General features: G+C 44.6%; 1 protein-coding gene across 2 annotated transcripts; it reads left to right on the top strand.

Moving 5' to 3' along the window:
- Window positions 1–2,423: 2,423 nt before the first annotated feature.
- Window positions 2,424–15,085, top strand: tfr1a (transferrin receptor 1a). Of its 2 annotated transcripts, none has more exons than XM_076020735.1 (18): window positions 2,424–2,581; window positions 7,451–7,501; window positions 8,006–8,234; window positions 8,389–8,572; window positions 8,686–8,911; window positions 9,014–9,136; window positions 9,228–9,323; window positions 9,593–9,732; window positions 10,199–10,347; window positions 10,428–10,547; window positions 10,663–10,748; window positions 10,868–10,931; window positions 11,012–11,079; window positions 11,182–11,249; window positions 11,364–11,454; window positions 11,571–11,792; window positions 12,010–12,168; window positions 12,325–15,085. In XM_076020735.1, exons 2-18 carry the CDS (start codon window positions 7,469–7,471, stop codon window positions 12,565–12,567), a joined length of 2,301 nt encoding a protein of 766 aa, XP_075876850.1. In that variant the 5' UTR covers window positions 2,424–2,581; window positions 7,451–7,468; the 3' UTR covers window positions 12,568–15,085. The 2 variants fall into 2 exon arrangements, with proteins under 2 accessions (XP_075876850.1, XP_075876851.1); XM_076020736.1 differs by having other exon boundaries at window positions 9,593–9,736; window positions 10,203–10,347.
- Window positions 15,086–15,234: the final 149 nt, after the last annotated feature.

Here is a 15,234-nt window from a genome sequence, read left to right as displayed (position 1 = left end):
GTTGACTGCAGAAACCTGGAGCATGACAACAACGATAAAGTGCACTTTTAAAGTCAGATATGTTTAGTTAAGTCAACCGAGAGTAGAGTTCATCTTCTGAAGGTCAAGAATTTAAAAGAGAATGCAGGGAGCACTGCACTTATCTATTTCCACTGGTTCAATTGTTTGTTGGGCACAGCTCTGCCCTGAAGTCATTTGCAGCTACCACACAAAGGAGGAGGAGGAAGTCCTAAACATTTCCTTGAAGGAGTTTAAATTTAACATTTGAACTTCTTCATGGATGATGATCTGATGTCTCAGTCATGTGTCAACACCGAGTGAAACAGGCTTTATGCCTTTTTGCTTCCGTGAAGTTGTTTTAATCACGTTCTAACCGAGCTTCACTTTATAAGCTTTCACACAAACACAAGTTCAGTTAATAATTCTGAACAATGAATGCGTTATTCTATTAACTCGACAACATTTCATTACTTAAGAAGGATCTAACTTAAAAAAAAAAAAAACACAAAATGTTGCAGGGGGACTTTCTTAACAACATAAAAACCACTGTGTCTTTCAACATAGTGGTCTGGTCTTGCCTCTGTGTGTGTGTGTGCTCACACAACTGAAAACGGTTATGATTTCCTTGTACATGTACAACTCTGCAGTGTTTGACCCCCACCGCTTCATAACATTTCACATTATTCTCTGCAAAAACATTTAATCTATTGCTTTTGCAACCTTGGAGGGATGTTACACCGTGGGAACCTGTTAACTGGCCGTGCCGCTCACCTCCAATACATTTGACCCCAAGAACAACATTTTAACCAGGAGATCACATGGCTGAGAGATTACCGTGTGTTGCCTCACAACAGCATGGCCATGGAAGCGACTGGTTGGCAGTCTTGGAATGATCCTGCCGAGTGAGGAAGAAAAAAAAAAAACCCAGACGTTTAAATCTGCAGACAGTCTCTGCAGTGACTTTGAATTCTTGGCCTATAACAACATGAAACTACGGGAACGAATGGTGCTGAACTTTATAAACATTAAATTCTTGACTGCGACAATGCTCTTTACAAAAGGGGGCAGAAATGATTCCCCATCCTGTCTCCAGCATTGTCCACAGGAGATATACAGTACAAAACCATTAGACGTACATTCTTAGATGCCGCCCCTCGTGCAAGTCGTGACTTTTTCTCTCATCTGACATAGGTTCCTAAAAAATGTCAGTGGGATGTTGGCAAATGGCCCAAGATGTGGGAAAACAATCTTGTGTGAGAAGTATTAAGACCTGAGCTCTTATCCAATAATGACCTCTTTGCACAAAATATATGTTGACAACCTGGTGATAGACATAAACATGTAATCAGTGAGGACACCCAAAAGAGTAATTATAGGGTACAATAACGCCTGTTTTGCTTACACGGTAAATACTAGGACAGGTGGTAAATAAATGGGAAAACTGTCTTATCAAAAGGAAAATCCATAAATGCGAGACATTTGCCGACACTCTGCAAATAATTGACCATCAGTGGCGACTGCTGTGCTGCTGCCCACCACAGATGTCCAATCATGTGGTAGAGTTTATCTGTCATGTCTGGACAAAAAAAAAACATTGCAGAATATTGTCACCAAATGGTCAATATTTTACTTTAATTTGATATTGCCAAAGGCCTTCCAGCTCTTCAACTTTGCACTGCGAAAGGAAGAAGCCAAACTGGTCCTGGAAAAAAAGAATCACTGCCTGACTTAGTCAGCACACCGGTGACCAGACTCAATAAGCCTGTGCTTCCTTTCCTTAGCCTTAAACCGATATTTATACAGCTGCATCGTGTATTAAAAAAGAAAATGCAAAGTGAGGTCTGACATTTTCACAGCCTTGAGCACAATGGTGCTCTGTCTGTTCTTCATTCAAGGTGAAGGATACGACCAAGTGGCAGATAAACGTGGGTTTGACGCTGTGGAGGGTCATCCAAGGTGATCTACGGTTCGCGTGAACCACGCTGCTTCCTGAAACAGGACACCGTGATATTATCCAGGAAGTCCAAGGAGACTATAAACACGCTATAAATAGAGATAAAAAAAAATTAAAAAAATCATATTTAAAATTTAGTCAATACATTTCTTGCGTATTATGTATGATATGACAAGTGACACAGATGCATTTTTTTTCTCCCTTCAAGCGCATCCCATGCAGCGTTGTTTCACACCGGAAATAATAGAAAACTCCACATACACTGCTCGGGGAAATTTAACAGAATCATTTCCCCCACATCTTGTCCTACAAATATAATGTCCGGCACCGCTTCGGACAACAACCTTTCAGACCGTGAAAACGCACGTGTCGCCGTCAGAACCGCATGACGTTTCAACCCGCAACGAGCGCACCCAATAGTATCCGAACGCGGAAGTGACGACCCTGCTTTAATGCGCCTCAGCCAATGGGAGCGATATATGAGAGACGCGCGTTGAAGGGCACAGGCAGGGCTGCTGCAGATAGCGAGCTAGGAGGTGGCCGACAAGGAAGAGAGTAGCCTCGTGTCAGAGCGAAAGAAGCCGAGTGAAGAGCAACGGGACTCGAGAGCCGCGGGCAGCAACAACGGTGAGCTTGCTAACAGCGACTCGTGACTAAAGCCCAGTTTCTAGCTATACATAGAGACACATTTGTGCTTCATTATATGATCATTTCTTAAAGAAAGGCACCTCTAATTATGTTCTCTGACTGCTTCGAGGCAACATTGAAGTCCTCATATTCCGTCGGGAATGCGTCTTTTGTTGTCGTTACTATGATTTTTTTTGCTACACTCTTGACACTAATCTAGTCAACTGTAGTTAATCTAACCGATCAAAGCGTGACTCCGTGGGATGCTAGCACGTTGCCGCCGCACGTCAATTGACGTATCTGTCGTAATCGAGCGTTTCCTGTCGGCCTCACTGTAGTGCAGATAAGAATCACACTGTAGACGTAACACGGGCGCCATGACTGGGCAAGGTTGTAGTCACGTCCAGAGTGTGATTCTTGCTCTCGGTCCGGCCCGTGTCCAAGGCTCTGCTGTTTAATTGTAGCTACCGCTCGCCCTGCCTCTGTCCGTGACTCGTCCTCCTCTGCGAGGTTACCGTGTCAGCTGGCAGACATGACACTGTTTTCTGACCTTGACCGCCCGGAGGCAATAAGCCACCGTGCATAGATAGCATATCTCGACGAGAATATTGCTCCGTGTGTATGCCGACGAATAGAGGCTGTCCTTAAGTCGACCCAACGTGGCTTTCCCCTCACATTTGTACCAGTAAAAATGGCGCGGCGGTATAACGTGCGTGAGCAGGAAGTAGCAGCACTCGTCCCGCAGTTGGTTTTATAGCGTGAGTGAGTGTTAGTAACACGTTCATTAACACACACTTGAACGAACAGTAGCAGGTGAATCTGACAAGGCTGGCTCCAGTGACTGGGACCTTTTCTTAAATGATGTTGTTTCACCGCTCGTTGGTCTTTGCTTGTATAAAAGAAGACAAGGCCATTATAAAATCTAACTGAAAATTGGAAACTGTTTCCTGAACGTCAGAACTTACACAGTTTTATCCCTTCAATATGTCTTTAGTCTCGATCATTTTGTCGACTCACAAAGGTTCTAGAAGCGTTCTCTACACTTCCCCCTAGTGGTGCCTTTTCTTTTGAAATGCAGCTCGGTTGTGAAAAGTGTGAACAAGGAAGGAGGTTGTCATCTCCTGAATTGATGTATACATGTTTATTTTTTTCCTCCAGGTAGGCATCTTGTGTTGCTTCTTTTATCTTGATCATTTAGACCGCACAGCTCACGTCTTTCCTGCATCTCTTCTTGCAAACCCAAAGAAAAGTTATTGTACGCCGCTGCTCCACTCCACAGTTATGCAGTGAGCACCCCCGTTCGTGTGACTCTCACATGACCTGCACAATGCCTCCTGTGCACCCTGGCCATGCTCCTTGTGTCCTCCATCTTTCTCGTTGTGTTTTTTTTTTTTTTAAAGAAGTGTAATTGGTTCTCTTCGGTCTTTTGCTCTAGATTTCATTACCGGTTATCAAGCTGGTAGCATGCTAAAGAAAAATCAGTTTGCAAAATTAGTTTGCCCATTTTCAAGGGAATGCGAGCATGAAGTGACCATGTGATGGATTTACCACCTTGTGTTGTGTTGTCTTTTATGCAACAAATAACCTGCTCCAATGTCAGTGGTTGAATGTCTTTTTTCAAGTTTAGTGTTTCGACTGTTAATCCCGTTTACACATGCCTCAAGGTTTAGCAACCTGTCAGACAGTTTTCTTCAACCTTCCTCGGTTATTTGAAGTTTAGTTCCTGGAAAGAAATTCCTTGCCTATCTTACTGGAACAAAAGTATTTCTAAGACATATTTCCAGTGCTGAAATCCCCTGATATCAATTAACTATATTGACTCTTCTGCTTCAACAGCCCAAATAATTTTTGACCGTAACCTGCAACTTGTACCAGGGTTTCCCAAAGTGGGTTTGACAAGCAGAGTTGGGTAAAAGACTTGGCCAATCTCTGTGTCTTAAACCTTCTCATTGACCAGCACCTCATTTCACAATAGGGCCATTGCATTAGCAAGTCTTTTCACAACTATAACAGTCTGCTTTTATGTTTAAAATCATTTTGTGTTCTGTCTTTTCTTCATTAACTTGACAAGGAGTTTGCTTTTGCCATTCTGGAAATCACGCATTAAAACACAGGTAGTCATATTTTCTGCTTGTGCTGTGACGTCCTGCGGCATGTTGCCATTCCATGATCACGTTACATCCCTCGCCAGCTCTTTTTTTGTCCCCCAGCAATGAGGAACTACTTTTTGCATCGCTTCTCGTTAAGGACGGTCTTCCATCTGGTAATAGTCGTGGCTGCTTGTTGAACAGGTCATGCCTGTGAGCCCAGGGGCGTGTCTGAAGTTTGCTGCCAATGCAAAGTTGAACTTCAAGTTGACTCCATCAAACTGAACCTTTAAGCGCTTGTGCACACGTCTTGTCTGTGTAGTTTTTATTTTTTTAATGAGTTCTGTTTTGGGATGTCCCTTTGGCGCATCTGCGCTTACGCTTTCTTGGCGTGTTCACTTTTTGTGTTGCCGTTATCCATAGGTGTCTCAACTCCAAGAGTAGCTAAGCTGATTAAAGTCTTAAGGCCTGGGTATGCTTGGTATGTTAGATTATAGGCAAAGCTCAAAGGGTTTGGTTTGGTTTGAAAGTCCAGTTTTCGACGTTGTTCCGACATGGCGACCTTGTATCACCCGTTGAGGTCACATGCAACGCTGAGGTTCTGTGCCTTGAAGCTTACTGGCGCTCCAAAGTCCAAAGCCATCTTTGTTGGTGCTTGTATTAGCCACAGCGTTTTCTGAGTGAAGTTGTCGGGCTGGAGTTTGCTCCACCCTTGTTTGCTTTATTTAGATGCACTTTGCATGTTGCCCCACCTACCGTTCTCTCTCCAGTCTGGGAAACCTGCTGTTGAAGCCATTGTGCACATCAAATTAGGGCAGATTTGCTCGCATGCCTGATAATTTGTCCCTCCCCTGGCATTTGCCAATTCAAGCTCTCCTCACGCAATGTCCAATTTAACTTCTCCACTCAGAGTGATGTCTGTGAACTGGTGCAAAATAATCATTGAAGGGCCTGTCTTTCCCATTTTTTTTTGAATACAAGTCTGCAGAGTACTGACATCCTGTCAGTGGCTTTCTGTTTCCTACTGGTTTTCTGTAGCTTCAGCCTTAAAGGACGCACTGAGTAGGCGGTACAGCCTACAAGTTTGAACTGGTGTCGGATCAGAATGACTCGCAGCAAATTAGTGTTTTTTTTCATCCAAGGTTAAGTTGCTGTGGTCACTGTTTAACCAACAAACCGTATACTTCTCACATAAGCTGTTGGATTAACTCGGGGTTATCTGCTAGTTTGTTTTCCTCAAGGTTAGGCAGGGTTCTTCAGGTCACTGGGAGTCTTACAAGTCAAGGTGTTTGTGTTCTGCTTCAGGGTGTTGGTCTGTGGGAAATACTGCCTTCTTTTTTTATCCTCTTGTTAGTTTCTCTCATACTTAAAACATTCATTTGCAAGTGTTTTGAATTGGAATTAGATTCGCTGTCGTGTGGTCACAAATGATCGCTGCTTGAAATGTAACGCAGTGCATTTCTGATGATTGTAATCTACAAACCGTTGTTCATGTGAGGTTTTAAATGAGCACCATTGACCAACCTGTTTAATTGTTCAGTTTTACAAACACGGTAGAGGTCTTGGTACCATAAAACTCGCAGTTAAGCAACTATTCATTAACCAACGTCCTGATGTTGTGAATTCAGAGTGACGAAGCAAGTCAGCCCCCCTCTAGCCCCCCCCCCACCCCCCCCGTCAGTCATGCTGCTCATTGAGCAGCCTTGTCACTGTGAGGACTGCAGTGTGTATCGTCACTGTGCAGCAGAAAGCTTTGGTCTGACTTTGTCCTGTGTCAGATATCAGTGAGTCATGAGAAAATAGTGCGACCTCCGGGAAATTGAATCCTGCGGCATTGATTATCTATGTTGCTGCACTTAAGACTGCGCATAAACTGGTGAGCCATAAGCCATGAATGAGACTCGCTCGCTCACTCACACATGCACACGCAGAACATGTCTCTGTGCACTAATAGCATATTGAAGAATTTCAAGTGGGAACGTACGCATGTGTGACACCTGGTGTTCTGTGTCTCGGGGAAGCTGGGCTGTGCCGGGCTGTGCCGGGTTGTCCTTTTGAACCAGAGCCGGACAGTGGTCTTTTTGTGCCTGGTCTGGTATACAGCACAGGAAACCACAGGGATGTTTGGACAGGAGGTGGGACACCTTCAATGAATGCCCTGTTATTCCCAGGAATGAAACGCACAGCCAGCGTGCACACTGTACACGTTTGTTGATGTTGGCTCCTCACACCCACAGTCTACAGACTTTTTATTAGGTTTTTTTTTTTTTTTAGTATAAAAATGTCTGAATTGTTTTTTATTACATAATGTAAAGGGCATTTATCCTGACTGTGGTGCGACATTTTCTAGAACATCTCTGTAATATTTAAATATTACAATATTTAATATTTAAAGCTAATTTCATCTGAAATGTTCTAGCTTAAGAATAGTTGGAGAATAAATGGTTAAAACAAAGCAGCAGTTTATAAGTTTGAGCTGTCTCAATTCTTGGTGTCAATTATTGAATTAACATTATATGGCTTTTTTTTTTTGCATAAGACGGTTGCGGTATGGGAAGTTGATTTATCCACGGAGATGCAGAAGATGCAACAAGGCAAGAAGCAGAGTGCTGGTTTTGTTCCTCTGGGCAAACCCAGCGAGATGTTTTCTGTTTTTCAAACATTGGAAATGTTTAATCCGAAAAACGTTTTAAGACATTGTCTGCCGTAGGAGTGAAGAATAAAGTCTTGAGTCTTAATGTTAATTCATTAATGTCATGTCCTGCTTTTCCTTTGTTTCCAGACACTTTGAAAAGCCACAATGGACCAGGCGCGGTCAACAATTTCCAAAATTGTGAGTATTGCATCTTATTTTTATTTCTTTTACTACGAGCTTGAATTTTTGAGCCTGTCAAGCAGGTTATTGTTCAGCAGTAACTTCTACATGAAAAAACACAAAAACGTTTAGGAAGGGGGAGGAGGGAGGAGGAGAGCGCCCGGCGCAGCACTGCAGGGTTAACACAGATGGACTGTCACAAAATAAACAGCAGCAGTAAAAGTCAAACAGGTTGTTTAGGCAATTAAGTGCAAGACATAATCTGCAATAAGATCTCGAGTAGAGCTCCAGTGTCTTCTATTTTCTATGTGGGCAACAATTTGTGTTCCTCTATATTTGACTCGAGGGTTCAGGGTGTCTGGTGACGGATATCAGGCGCTGCACCTTTGTCCATCTAATTTCTACAACATAGAGAATGACCATCAACATAATGTTCAAATTGAAAACTTTCAGACTCTTGTGAAAACAGGCAGTGCTCCATAATTAGTGCTAACGTGTTGAACGGCCTGTGTTTGATTGCAGTTTAACGGAGAGCCTCACTCCTACACGCGCTTCAACCTGACGCAGAACATGGAGGGGGACGACAGCCATGTGGAGATGAAGCTGTCGTCAGACGTGGACGAGGAGGCTGGGGGAAACGGCGTGGGAGAGCACCTCAATCACAACCGCAACAACCCCCCCGTGGCCCAGAAACGCAGTTGGCAAACCACAACCCTCATCATCATGGCCGCCGTCGCACTTTTCACCCTCGGTGAGGACGCGGCACCGGACAGAGCCACTTCTCGTCCAGCTCGTCCACGGCAACGCGACACTTTTCACAATGAACTCAGCGACTAGGTTGACGTTGCACCGCGAAACCTGGTCCTGCCTTCATCTTTTCCATTCTGTCCATCTCCACCCCCCAGGGATCTTGATTGGGTACTACAGTAAGGGGAAGAAGGACGGGCCGCCAACCACTCAGGCCTCCACACTCTGCAATATAGCCCTTCCTGACCGCGAGACAGGCGCTGCACCCATCATGGACTGGACCCTGGTGAAAAGTTTTCTGGCGAAAAGAATCACTCCTGCCAACTTTGAGTCTGCTTTCAGGTGACTGGCAGAGTCCACTTCCTGTCCTCGTGGAACACTTTGAAAGTATCCAGCTGCTGTTTCCTGTCTTTCCTATGCATTTCTCATTCATACTTTATTCTTCCCGCTCGAAGCGAGTTCACCTCGGGGAGTCACCGGGCCGGTTCTGGAGGTGACCAGGCTCTGGCCAACAAGATACAAAAGAAGCTCAATGCTTACGGCTTGACCACCTGGAACGATGAGCACTTTGTCAAGGTTCAGGACCCCCCAGTTGGCTACAACAAGTTTGTTTTCAAGAATGCAAGCAAGGGGGAGTATCCACGTTCATTCCTGTCTTACAGCGCCAGCAAGAATGTGACGGTAATGAAAAAGCTGCATTTTGAGAGAATTTTTTTAAGTGGAAAACTGTTAAAAGCTAGAATAACCATTTTCTTTGCTTTTTGGATCTGTTTTTTGGCCCAGGGTGCGGTCTTGTATGCGTTCTATGGGGAGGAGCGTGACTTTTCTGAGCTGCAGAAGGCGCAGATCAACATGAACGGCAAGGTCATGCTGGTCAGGGCTGGAAGGATCAGCTTTGCTGAGAAGGTCGGTGTTTTTGTCTGGAAACGGGCAGATTGGAGTTTCCTACCTTGTCTTTTCTTCTGAGCCCTTTTGTTTTTTCCTCTTCCTACGACAGGTAGCCAATGCTGCCAAAGTCAACGCCGCCGCTGTGCTGATCTACCCCGACCCTGATGACTTTGAGTTTGAGGACACCACTGAGCTTTTTGGACACGTGAGTGTGAAAAGACATTCATTTATGAATGTTTTCTACATTGAGATTCTTCAATTCAGTGAAGTCCCTCTCCATTCTTCTGTGGTGCATATCTGAGGCGTTGCATCCGTAGAGAATGTAAAGTCGAGAGGAAAGAAAATTGTTTTGTAAACTTATGCATATATAAATAACGTGATTGATTTGAAGTCTGTTACAATGTTCAGTCACAGCGACACTGCAGCCTCGTTGACCTTTCATTCCGGCCTCTCCGTGTCCCATTTCATTGACAGGTCCACATGGGTTCAGGGGATCCCTATACACCTGGCTTTCCCTCTTTCAACCACACACAGTTTCCACCCACCCAGTCCTCAGGCCTGCCCACAATCCCAGCTCAGACCATCACAGCTCAAATGGCCAGCAGCATTATAATGCAAGTGTCACACATGTGTCTGTGTTTTGTTGTAATGATCGTTTGCTCACATGGCCGCTCATGTCATTACAATGCCTGCTGTTGTAGTCTGGACTCTGTTCAATGAGTCTAACCCTGGTGCTCTGGCCTTTTCCTGTCTGAACACAAGCTTTGCTCACTCGGATGCTGATGCCACCTAGTGGCCAGAAAAATTCACTGTGCAATTTATCCTCTGTTGGAGAGAGCAGGCTGGATCTGCTCTGGTTAGTTTGGCTGAGTCCCTGTCCACTTGCACCTGGATCATCTTTGTGTGCGGCCTTTGTTTGGGGCGACTTTATTTCCAATGCAGAGGGATTAAAAAAAAAAAACAGTTTGAGCTCCTCACGTGTGTCTTGAGATGAAGCTAAACTGAACAATGGCATTTCTGCCTTTTCAGGCTTGCAACTGTATTTCCTCATTCCAATTTTTTTATAATCTTGTTTGACAGGAAGCTGGGTGGCCCCAATAAGCCCGTAGGTTGGAAAGGGCCCACACTGGGTGACGAAAACGATATCATCTCCCTGGAAGTCAACAACGTCCTCACTGAGAAGAAGATCTATAACCTCTTTGGGGTCATCAAAGGCTACGTCGAACCTGGTAGGATTTAAAGAACAGCTCTAGTCGGGTGTCAATCGGAACGATGACGACAGATACAATCATTTTTTGCTCTGTTTCAGAAAAATATTTGGTCATCGGTGCCCGACGGGATGCCTGGGGTCCGGGTTTTGCCTCGTCAACTGTCGGCACGAGCATCTTGGTGGAGCTTGCTCGCTCCATCTCTGAAATGGTGAAACACGGTGAGGCTCTTCGTTGGCAGCAGACACATTTTTAAGTGTGAAGCATCAACAACATTTACAACTGTAGAGGATTTTCCACGAAGCCTTGTCTGAATTTACATGTTTTCACTCTCAGACGGATTCAGGCCACGGAGGAGCATTATTTTCGCTAGTTGGAGCGGCGGAGAATATGGTAGCGTTGGCGCCACCGAGTGGTTGGAGGTCAGACTTGCTTTTTTGTTTTTTATTTCCTTTTTTTTATTACTGTTATAATTAAACTCAAAAAAAGGATTCAGATTTCTGTGAAAGTTTCATTTTAATTGACCTTTTTGCATTTTCAGGGTTATCTAACTTCCCTGAATATGAAGGCCTTCTCATACATCGACCTGGATGGAGTCGTAGCAGGTATTCCATTGCTTTTACTATAACTTGTTAAATGTGTCGCCATCCTCATTGTCAACACGATAATTGTTGTTGTTCTCCAGGAGGAAATGCCTTCAAGGTTGCAGCCAGTCCGCTGATGTACAGCCTGATTAAGGACACGCTGATGGAGGTGAAGCCATGTTTGGACATCTAATAGAATCCAGCTGCAGCAGTGTGATACAAGCCTATAGTTTAACAAGCACAATTCTTAATTCATCTCTCCTTCCTCCAGGTGAAAGTTCCAAACGGCGAGAAGAGTCTCTTCTCTCAGTATGCAGGGGGCAACTGGGAAACAAACATGTAAGTGTGTCAGTTGTGGTCTGTCGGTGTGCTTTCAGCCTCGTCTTGTGTGTGCAAATCTTTGCAAGCGTTCAGAAAAACTGCAGCCGAACAAGTTTTCCTTGCGATTCCCAGTTTGGAGTCCATCAGTATGGATAGTGCTGCGTACCCGTTCCTCGCCTTCTCTGGCATTCCCTCCCTCTCTTTCAGATTCACCTCCGACAGGGTAAGTGGTGGCATTACTCACCTTTTTAAGACATGACGCATTCCCCATGCTTTATTCTGCATCCCTACCTGCCTGCGCTTCTCAACTGGTGCTGTGTTTTTTTGCCCTCCCGCCAGGCGTACCCTTATATGGGCACCATAATGGACAGTCGGGACAAATTGAACAAGTTCACATCCAACCAGGTTGCTCAGGTGGTCGAGAAAGCAACGCAGTTTGCAGGTCACATGGCGCTGAGGCTGGTCCACGATCACCTTCTGCGGCTGGACCTGGCGCACTACGACAAGGTCATCCGCAAAAGCGTGTCTATGATCATCAGTAAAGTTAAGGATGTTAAGTCGGTGAGTGTCTGCTTGTTTTTTCTCTGATTTCAGCATAAAGTGTCACCAGAGTGTTTGTTGGCTGAACTGTGTAGTATTTATTCAGAGTGTTTTCGTGGTGTAAACGGTGGTTGTTTAAGAGCTGCGACGGTTATCATTGTCTCATGCAAGCACAACCTTGGCCCTTTTAGACACAGAATACACTGTACAACCCTTTGGTTGTGTTTTGTGCGTGCAGAAGCAGCCCCAGCAGTTCCCCCAGAACCTGACGACCCAGTTTCTGATCACGGCCTCGGGCTGGTACGGCCGCGCCGTTCGCAGCCTGATGACGCAGGTGCAGAACACCAACCTGGAGGATGTTGAGATGTGCCGCATCCTCAACGAGCGCATAATGACGGTAAGACCTTCAGAGTTGTTGGTCAGTCCTGATTGTCATCAGAATGTTGGTTTACAGCCAGCCAGTTTGTCTTGAGGTACTCCAGGGCTGTTTCTAATAGTAAGGGTTGCACCTCCTGCGGCAGTGCTAACTCTTATGGTCTTGCTGTTTGAGCAGGTGGAGAAGAACTTCCTGTCACCCTACATGTCCCCTCTTGACGCCCCCTTCCGCCACATCCTGCTGGGCTCAGGGCCTCACACCTTCAAGAGTCTGTCCAGCCACCTGGAAGCCCTCAAGTCCAACAGCGCGGAGTGGGACGCTGGCATGTTCCGCACCCAGTTTGCTCTCGCTACCTCAACCATTCAGGGCTGCGCTGACTCACTAACAGGGGACATCTGGGTCCTGAAAATGAAGACTTAGTAATCTTTTTAATTCCCTCCCCCCCTGTTCCTGGTTTGGCCCTTTTATGCCAGTGAGCAGCATGACAGCCAGTAGGAGGTGTTGGTTACCCAGAACTCACTCGTTCAGCGTTTTCCCCAAATTACAAAAAAAAAGAAAAAAACAAAGTAGGGCTTGTTCAATCGTCAGCCCTGCTTAATTATCTCGACTTGATGCCGCCACATTCTTCATGAAGCCAAACGGCACTTACTGATGCTCTTAAACCTTCCGCCTTAACAAGAAACTTGATCTGTTTTTACAACTTTGACTTCAGTGAATTCTTTAACTACCATGTGGTTGGCCACTCGGATGCCACTTTGCAAATACATTGGTGCTTTTTACAACTACCCTCAAAACAGCCTCACTATGGTGTGACGGTGCGTCTTTGACTTGGCAAGAAAATGAGTGTGTTGAATGGAATTGCATGTCGGCGTTTCAGCACAGTGTCAGATCACGCGTTGATTGAAATCCACTCAAGGCCAGTATGACGTAAGCTAAAATTTTACAAACCTCGTTTACAACTGCAATCCCGACTCAGAGCTGCCTGTGCTTCCACTGCTGCTGTAGCCTCATATTTGAAACCTGTGATGGCTGATGTTGGTGGCTGTGATTCCACACTGTGCTAAAATCTGCCTGCTCGACTCTTGCTCACATTCAAAGACTAAATACGAATCACAAACCTGCGTGTCTAAACAGAACAAGCCGAGGGGTTGATTATTATTATTTTTTTTCAGCAGTCATTGGTCGGCCACCATTGTAGCACACTTGCTACTTCGATATCTACTGAGAAATGTCATTACTACATGCGACAACGAGGGGAAAATTTAAAACAAAAAACAAAACAAAAACAGAATCTTTGTTACCTGAATTGTGCAGCTCCTCCATGAGAGCAAATCTCAAGGCCTTTTCCAAAAACAAAAGAGAAAAAAAAACAGCTCGGAAGGTCTCAACCGTGTGGCACTGAAACAACGTATGTCTATTTATTGTGTTATTTATTTATCAGTGGCAGGGTTCACTATAAATAGTTTTCTTTTTTTTAAAAAAAACAATTTTATATATGGAAAAATAGTAATTATCGGGAGCAGTGACTCCCATAATTATGACAGTTATACTGTCGAATTGACAAAAGCAGCATCTGCTAGAAGAGGTGTGCATGCTGACCGACGGCCGGCGCTGAACAGACGGCCATCGCACATCTGCAAAAAAACCGTACCACACAGCCCCCCTTTTTAAACTGACACTGGAGCGGGTGAGAGAAGACCTGCTCATTTCGCTTACCGGGGAAGTAATCGAGACCTCAGCGCCGGTCCCTTGGTCCATGCACACGTCTGATTCTGACAGCATTATCGGGAGCAGTGTCTTCCATAATGTACACTGAGAAGGTAGTTTTTGCCTACCGGCGTGTGTCCGTATCGGAGGCAGTGCCCTCCATATCACTGTAGGCGTGGGTGGTTTTTATTATCGGGAACAGTGTTTCCCATAATGTGTAAATACAGCACCGGACTTTTCTCCGTGTGCAACCGTTTCCGTGCTAGTGCGCCCTCTGTAGTGTCCTGTGAGGCCTGCAGCTTCTTGCTCACTGATCTGCCGTGAGGTGTGAGGCGAGCTCGAAGAGAAGAAGGAAACAAACATCTGAGCCTTTTGGTTGGTGAAGAAGTTTCAGGTCTTTCTCCCTTTTTTTTTTTTTTAAATGAGCTTTTGGTCTTTTAATCCATCTGTTGGAATGTAATATTTTTCTCTTGTCATCTTTTTTTGTATGGAATTGGATGAGATAGCAAGAAAATGTCACAAGCGTTTGGGACTACATGCAACAGCAATGTGGCAAAGCGCTTTCAGTCAATATCACTGCTACGATATAATGGGTGGTTAATGATTTAGTCGTGTGAAAGTACATTCTATCTGTGTTGTGTTAAAGAGATTTTTCTTGTGCCTTTATTTTGTTTTGTTCCACAATAGTATATATTCTCATAAGCAGAAGTACTTATGATGATGTATATTTGGCTTACCCATTGGCTAGTTTCTGTTTTTCAGTGTGGCTTCTCTTGCCTGTTACAATCACATCTTACTTATTTGTCTGTTAGGCAAAAGCACCCTTTTAAGATAAAGTTGTTGGAATGAAATCAGTGTAAACCCAAATTTATTAAAGATTAAGTTATTGTGTCGTAGCTGATCTAGGTCCCTTCTGGCAGAGCAAAAAAATTCTAGTTACTCATTGAGATTCTGGATTCTTTATTATTGACTAAACCGGAACATTGGCTTATAATTTTAATGCTTACAAACGAAGTGGAGCTTACTATAAAGACGCCATGCTCACAACTCAAAACACTTAAATAACAAAGGATTTGGACATGGAAATGCAAAAACTGCTAAATTGTTATTTTCACTGAAATATGTTTGGGAAATATTTGTAATAACAAAGTTCTTTGTTCCCTCTCTCAAACTGTACTCGAGTTTGCTTGGCTGTATGTTTTCTGTCACTGCAATAAACAGTCGCATCACAGCTCTGCGGTGTCTGAGACGGTATTTTGTTGGCACTATGTGTGTGTGTCTAATGGGGGAAGAAGGGTGGGGCGAGAACGGGCCGAACGATGTCCATTAACTGGTGTCAGTATTTGGCAAAGACCCGTGAAACGCATCTGACGTGAAAAC

The sequence above is a fragment of the Nelusetta ayraudi genome, unplaced genomic scaffold, assembly GCF_046127955.1.
Source record: "Nelusetta ayraudi isolate G7.1 ecotype Tasmania unplaced genomic scaffold, CSIRO-AGI_Nayr_v1 ptg000011l, whole genome shotgun sequence".
In the NCBI taxonomy this organism is placed as follows: domain Eukaryota; kingdom Metazoa; phylum Chordata; class Actinopteri; order Tetraodontiformes; family Monacanthidae; genus Nelusetta; species Nelusetta ayraudi.
This window is presented reverse-complemented; position numbering and strand designations above follow the sequence as displayed.

Coding starts and splice junctions, on each gene's coding strand:
- tfr1a (XM_076020735.1), top strand. CDS start 7,469: ATGGACCAGGCGCGGTCAACAATTTCCAAAATT. Junction 9,733..10,198: donor ATGGCCAGCAGCATTATAAT/GCAAGTGTCACA, acceptor CTTGTTTGACAG/GAAGCTGGGTGGCCCCAATA. Junction 11,455..11,570: donor TCAGATTCACCTCCGACAGG/GTAAGTGGTGGC, acceptor CCCTCCCGCCAG/GCGTACCCTTATATGGGCAC.